The sequence below is a fragment of the Silurus aristotelis genome, assembly GCF_946808225.1.
Source record: "Silurus aristotelis genome assembly, chromosome: 10".
NCBI lineage: Eukaryota > Metazoa > Chordata > Actinopteri > Siluriformes > Siluridae > Silurus > Silurus aristotelis.
The window spans coordinates 1,271,981-1,279,422 of NC_139583.1; the positions used below are offsets into that span (position 1 = coordinate 1,271,981).

General features: G+C 40.8%; 2 protein-coding genes across 12 annotated transcripts in view; one reads left to right on the forward strand and one right to left on the reverse strand.

The window, feature by feature from the left end:
- LOC310732033 (NACHT, LRR and PYD domains-containing protein 12-like) overlaps positions 1-7,442 on the forward strand; it is an 86,882-nt gene that overhangs the window by 63,986 nt on the left and 15,454 nt on the right. The window lies entirely within an intron of this gene.
- Positions 1-7,442, reverse strand: part of LOC310732027 (uncharacterized protein) — a 141,424-nt gene that overhangs the window by 52,382 nt on the left and 81,600 nt on the right. For both annotated transcript variants that reach the window (XM_083552179.1, XM_083552180.1), the window contains 3 exons: positions 5,563-5,736; positions 5,275-5,451; positions 2,194-2,379 (listed from right to left, as the gene is read on the reverse strand). In XM_083552179.1, the coding sequence (XP_083408305.1) occupies positions 2,194-2,379; positions 5,275-5,451; positions 5,563-5,736 (537 nt within the window). The remainder of the gene's footprint in view (positions 1-2,193; positions 2,380-5,274; positions 5,452-5,562; positions 5,737-7,442) is intronic.

Here is a 7,442-nt window from a genome sequence, read left to right on the forward strand (position 1 = left end):
ACTTACTGTAGTTTCTGTAGTTTACATTCAGGATTCTTCAGGAAATCACACAGATTTCTCAGTCCAGATTCTCCTGGTTTATTCCTGTTTAGATTCAGTTCTCTCAGGTGTGAAGGATTTAAATCCAGAGCAGAAAACAAACCTACACAATCATCCTCTTTAATCCTGCCTTCTTTATACAACCTGGAGAGAGAGAGAGAGAGAGAGAGAGAGAGAGAGAGAGAGAGAGAGAGAGAGAGAGAGAGGAAGAGGGAGAGAGAGAGAGAGAGAGAGAGAGAGAGAGAGAGGAAGAGGGAGAGAGAGAGAGAGAGAGAGAGAGAGAGAGAGAGAGGAAGAGAGAGAGAGAGAGAGGAAGAGAGAGAGGAAGAGAGAGAGAGAGAGAGAGAGAGAGAGAGAGAGAGAGAGAGAGAGAGAGAGAGAGAGAGGAAGAGGGAGGGAGAGAGAGAGAGAGAGAGAGAGAGAGAGAGAGAGAGAGAGAGAGAGAGAGAGAGAGAGAGAGAGGAGGGTTTGAGTGTAAACACTGATCAGGTTGTGAGTCTAAAACGAGGTGTTTATTAAATAAAGTGAACAGAAAGTGGAAATGTGAAATGTTACACTAATTGCTCTTACAGCAGGATGAAAATAGAGATCTGTATGTGTGTGTTGTTTCTTACGTAAGTTTCTGCAGTCTGTAATGTGGATCCTGCAGCAGAGCTGAGAGATTCTTCACGTTGACGTCTCCAGGTGTTGTCCTGCTCAGATCCAGTTCCCTGTGCAGTAGGGGGTCTTCACCTACAATCTTACTAAGAGATCTGCGGGCTTCTGCTGCATCAGCACTTTTCAACAAGCTGTAGAGAAAAATAATGCTGCATGTTAAAACTGTGTAATGAGAACAATAACCAATCAATAGCTACAAAATCTAGGAGTGTTTTTACTGTGTATCTTCATCTGACTGGATCTGTTACAGAATCACTGCACACTCATCCTCATTCATTCATCAAAGTTAAATATCTGCTTCTACTCGTACTGACTACAGAATCTTTGATCAGAAAATTCATTCTTGTGCAATATTTATATTAAATTATTTTTGTTTCTATAAGAATCACCTCAGTGTCTCCAGTTTGTGATATCGATCATTCTGTATCTCTATGAGCTTCTTCACTCCTGATTCTCCATGTTCGTTCCCTCTGAGATCCAGCTCTTTCAGGTGTGATGAGGGGTTTGATCTCAGAGCTTCAGCCAGAGCAGTGTATCCTTCCTCTGTTATACTGCAGTCTGAAAGTCTGGACAAAATCATTGGTGTAATGTTTAATGCTAAAAGCTACAAGATGTTTGATTGAAATGAAACTGAACTATTTGGATTATTGTGATGAGTGGAGATGTTCCAGGCTTGGAAACAGACACTGTCAGTAGAGAGAAATGGAGTACAAAAGGAAATGTAGTATTTTCTGGATTAGAACTGACATGTGGCCTAAATTGGAACTATTTCAATAAGAAATAATGTGTTATCTATGAAACAGCTCTTCAGCACCTCTACTGGTGAAGTCGAGTATTTCTCCTGTTACTCTTCTACATTTGATTGTTTCCTAAACTGAAGCCTGTGCTGGTGTCCTGTTTTTATCTCTCTGTCAGTCCTGAAAAACATCTCTGTCCTCACCACAGTCATTTACTTCATAAAACTGTGACATCACATATATTTCTGTGTTTTACCAGAGGGACTGGAGTGAACATGAAGTGTGTATTAGACGTTACCTCACAGTCTCCAGTTTACAGTGTTTCCTCTTCAGTTCTGCAGAGAGCAGCTTTACTCCTGAATCCTGAATCCTGTTCTTACTCAGATTCAGCTCCCTCAGGGTGGAGGATTCTGATCTGAGAGCCTCGAGCAGAGCTGAACATCCTTTCACTGTCATATTACACTTACTGAGCCTGAAAGCACAATACATTACAGTTCCCTGTGGAATTATGGGTAGAAAAGATCACATGAATATCCCAGTGTCTGTGTTTCCAATACAGTATGAAGTAGAAGAGCTTTGGGTAGTTAAAGGGAAACAATTGTGTAGATGCAGCCTGATCTCCTCCAACTCCAAACTACTACTGAAAATGCTACAGAAACTGGAGACAAGTTTAATAAGCAGAAGATAAAACTATTAGCATGACCATCTTTATTATTTCCTTTCATTTAAACACACAGATGATTCAAATGCTCTTTCTTACTGAAGTTTCTCAGGTCTGCAGTGTGGATCCTTCAGTAGATCCTTCAGTAAAGCAGAGAGATGCTCTACTTCTGAGTCTCCTTCTATTTTCCCACTCAGATCCAGATCCGTCTGCAGTATCGGGTTTATACCCAGAACTTCCCTCAGATGAAGGTAAGATTTCTGTGCATCAGGACTTTTCAGAAGCCTGTAGAGAGAACAGAGGAACATTAACACTGATTATATCTACAGCAGCACACTGCTACTTTTTCACTCACTGTTTGGTCCCTGGTGGAAAACTAGTTTTAATCTTCAGCACTTTCACTTTCTTTATTTCTTACTTTATAAAAATGAGAATAAAAATAATGTCATGGTTTAAATTGATATCACATTGAAAGTATATATGATACAATGATGCAAACAGCAGACCATTGATATTTATTCGGGATTAATGTAAAAGTTTGGACACACCTTCTCCTTTAGTGGGTTTTCTTTATTACTTGCAATGTTGTACATAATACTGAAGAATCCAAACTATCATAGAACATGTATGGAATTATGTAGTAAACACAAACATGTTAAATAGCCCAGTATTTATTTAATATTTTCGATTATTCAAAGTAGCCACCTGTTGCTTTGATGACAGCTTTGTAGATTCATGGGGGGGGTGCTGGATACACACAGCCAATGTGTTGTTTGCTTGGGAGAGGAGCATGCTCAGTCACCTCTTGAGGGAGTGTTGGCGGCTCTGTCTGAGCCTCTCTTCGATCCATTGGCCCTTAGGTTACCCCAAACCATGGAATGTACCTAACATGCCCGTGGCTCCCCCATGGCCTGTCGTGCTGCAGGCATTCTACCCTCCTCCTTTTTAGCCCCTGACCAGGAGAAACAAACCGACTATGTCCAGTATGGGCACTAGATGCGTACGTCCACAGGTCCTTGGAGAAGATTGGAGCAGATGTTTGTCTGCTATGGCCCCAATAGGGAGACTGCAGACTCTCAGTAGGTGCATTGTGGATGTTATTTCATATGAGTCCTCTGGTCCGCTGGAGTCCCACTCCTGGACATTTGCAACTTTGTGGGCTGGTCCAATTCAATTCAATTTAATACATTTTTATTTGTATTGCGCTTTTAACAATGAACATTGTCTCAAAGCAGCTTTACACAGATAATGTGGTGATTAAAAGTGAATATGTTCTTTATAAGTAAGTTTGTCCCTAATGAGCAAGCCAGTGGAGACTGTGGCAAGGAAAAACTCCCTGAGATGGCATAAGGAAGAAACCTTGGGAGGAACCAGACTCAAGAGGGAACCCATCCTCATCTGGGTTGCACCGAATGTACATTTATAGCAGATATACAATGTTGCGGGGTACAGTGATGGTGATCAGTAGCGAAATGTAGTCCTGAGTCAATGTAGCAGTCTGTTGGCATTAACTACAGTCAAATCCATCCTCAAAGCGCCCGTTCTTACTCCGGAATTTCATGGAACCACCAAAGGCGTTGATGAGAAACCGTCCCAAGCTGCAGAGAGTGGCCTCCAATCGAAGAGAACACTATCCAGAGGTAGGACTGGATGAAGTGGGAAGATCCACAGGGGTCCACCCCGCTGTCCTTCGTCAGGTTCTTACCTCGTCCTTAGAGTCACTTCTGGCTCCTCTGTCCTAAGCTCTGGATGTGCTCTCACACACTAGGCAAGGACAGGTCAGTGCGGCATGACTGGACACTCGTTCCCAAAGCGTTTTGACACAGCTCGAGTTCCTGAAAGGGAACGTCTCTAGGTTACATATGTAACCTTAGTTCCCTGAGGGAATGAGACGATGTGTCTCCGAGCCACACTCCCTACAGCCCTCCCGCGCTTCCCTTCTCATTTGCAGAAGCTAGCGTTGTCCCTACTGCATGCGCATTTTGTAGCTTCCTGGTTGTGACGCCCCCCCCCACTGGTGACATCGCGCCTTGCCGTTGGCCGGATTTCACACGTGGTTCAGAGCGTGAACAACACAGAGGCGTTCCCAAAACATTTCAACGCAGCGTCTCGTTCCCTCAGGGAACTAAGGTTACATACGTAACCTAGAGATGGTCCTCACTAGGTGCACACCAGATGGGGTAGCATGTCCCTGCAGAATGCTGTGGTAGTCAGGCTGGTTAAGTGTGTCCTCGATTTAGACTAAATTATCAAAGCTGTATCCAGCAAAGCACCTCCACACATTCACACCTCCTCCTAAATCCTTCATAGTGGGAACCAAACATTCAAGAACAGTCCATTAACAGTCCTAACAAAAACATGGTAAGTTAAAACCAAAAATCTCAAATTTGAACTCATCAGACCAAAAGACAGTTTTCCACTGATCCAATGTTCATTCCTTAAGTTCTTTAGCCCAATCAAATCTCATCTGCTTGTTGTTTTTCTAAAGTAATCGTTTATTAGCTGTAATTTGACCATAAGGGCTTGACTCACATAGTCTCCTCTGAAGAGTGCATGGTGAAATATGTCTGCCACTTATCCTCTGCAGCAGCGGAAGCTCTTGGTCTTTCTTTTCTGGGACCATTCTCATGAGAGCCTGTTTTATCATAGCGTTTGGTGGTTTTAGAGACTGCACTTGAGGATAGATTTCAAGTTCTTGAGATTTTTGGGATTGACTGAGCTTCATTTCTTAAAGTAATGATGGATCTTTTCTCTTTCCTTAACTGAGTGTTTCTTGCCATAAAATGGATTTGTACAGTAGTTGTAGAAGCACTGATCATGATATTGACTCTGTACTCACAATTTCTTCTGTAGAAGACAACTTATGGTCTAAAGCACATTAAGAAGGTGAGAAATTTAAAAATAAACTCTTGATAAGACGCACCTGTGACCTGTAAACCATTCCAGGTGATGACCTCGTGAAGCTGATGTGAGAATGTCATGAGCAGCATCGAAGCTAAATATTCTGGGTTCTTTAACACATTTTTGTTTACTATAAGATTTTATGTTCTTTTATAGTTTGGAACTCTTTAGTCTTAATGTACAATGCTAAATAATTGGAAGTAGAGAAAAGCACTGAAGGAGAAGGTGTGTCCTAATTTTTAGATGGTTCTGTATATTTACTGGAGTAAACACACTCACCTCAGTGTCTTCAGTTTATATTTAGGATCATTCATTAAATTCCTGATCTCCTTCACTCCTGATTCTCCAGGGTGGTTCCCTCTGAGATCCAGCTCTATCAGGGGTGATGAGGGGTTTGATCTCAGAGCTTCAGTCAGAGCAGCGTATCCTTCATGTTTAATATTACAGTCTGAAAGTCTGGAGAAAAAGCAGGAATTCAACCATTCGAGTTCCTACAGTTCCTCCATGCTACAGACATGTTTAGCATCATTTACTAATGTAATAGATGATAAATGTAGAAATGCTTACAGAAGTGTGTGGAGTTTGCAGGATGGAGTCTTTAGTAGAGTAGAGATCTGAATCACTCCTGCATTTCCCAGTGTGTTCTCACTCAGGTCCAGCTCTGTCAGGTGTGAAGGGTTTGTAGTAAGAGCTGATATCAGATCAGTACAGCTTCTCTCTGTAACACTGCTGTTCCTCAGCCTGCACACAGAGAACACAGCTGAGGAAACATCTTTAAACAACACACACACTTAACTATAAAATAATACACAGTCTCCTCCAAAAGTACTGCAACATCAGCAAATAAACTTTAGTTTTGCTGCATTGAAGACATTTATGTTTGATAAAAGATTCATTTAATATGATCCAGTGGCGGGTGGTCAGGGCCAGTAAAGTCTTCTCTGCTGGTCTAAACACTATCAGAAGCACTGAACTACATTTATAACCTAAACTCTAATATTTGTTTAATGAAATTGCATTAATTTCTTCCCATCAGTTTATTCTCTTCATTTCGTAGTGTTTCTCTCAGCTGCACTGCTTCAGTATGTGTATGTTAGATTTTTTGTCCAATCAGATTCCAGTCTCTATGTGCTGCCATGTCAATCTAATCTGCCCAGAGCCTTCAAAGTCTCTACTGCTGGCTCTTTTACCATAGAGAATATTATCAATGAGTTTGTTTCTGGGCTCACTGGTCCAGAATAGCGTCAGCATTTTTCCGTCCTCTGATTGGTGGAACAGCACTTTTGGAGGGAACTGTATGATGTATTAATGCAGTGGGCAGATGTGTATCATGGACTGTTCACCCACACACTCACATCCACAGGAGATTCTGCAGCAGGACTGATTGCATGAAGCAGTGTTTATACTACACTAATACCTTTATAGAGTTCATGTGAACACAAACCCCTGTGATGATCACAGCTGAGGAAATCACAACACACACCTGAGTTTCTCAGTTCTGCAATGTGGATCCTTCAGTAGAACTGAGAGCTGCTTTATATCTGAGTCTCCAGATATTTTCCCACTCAGATCTAGAGTTGTCTGCAGTAAGGGGTTTTCGTTCAAACGTTTTTGTCAGATATTCACAGGCCTTTTCTGCTTCAGGATTCAAAATTCTGCACAGAGAAAACACTTTTCAGCACAATACGGAATTTAAACACTTTAGACATTTAGAGTTTTACAGACCTCAGTCCTAATACTTATTTAATACTGACACCATCATAGTAACCTTTTTTTTTTTTTTTTTTTTAGCTCCTGGTACTAAAGAATTTAATCCAGTGCAGGCAAGAGGGACTGAAAAGAGGGTGACTGCATTTATGTTCTCTGAATATACAAACAAGTTTGGAAGCTGTGCAAAAAAGTCATTAAATACAGAATGCAATGATTTCAAATCTCATAAACCCTCTGTGCGATTCTCTTTGTTTACCCAATTATCTTACTGACCTGTTGCCAGTTATACTATTTAGTTGCCAAATGTTTGTTTTTAATAACAACTTTCCAGACTTTTGTTGCCTCTGTGCTAATTCTTTTAAACATTTGATTTGTTTTATGTTGTTTTATGTTCTATGGAGTAACAAATCATTTCATCCTGTTTTTATTCACATTTTACACAGTGTCCCAACTTGTTGGAATTGGGATTGTATTTAAGCGCAGTCTTGTGTCACACAGGTTAATAGCATATTTACTTGGATAAATACTTGGAAACCAGTCTAGTGACAGTAGTTTAATACTCGAAATTCTCTAGAAGATCTAAAAAGTAAGTGTGAATAATTTCACTAAAGATGTAAAAAATATTAGCCAAGTGAGATACAGTGAAAATCATGCTATGTGAAGTGTATGATGTTAACTCTGAGCTTTTATTTTTTCCTGAAATCCTGATATCATCTACCAACAGCAGGGTTTTAAAT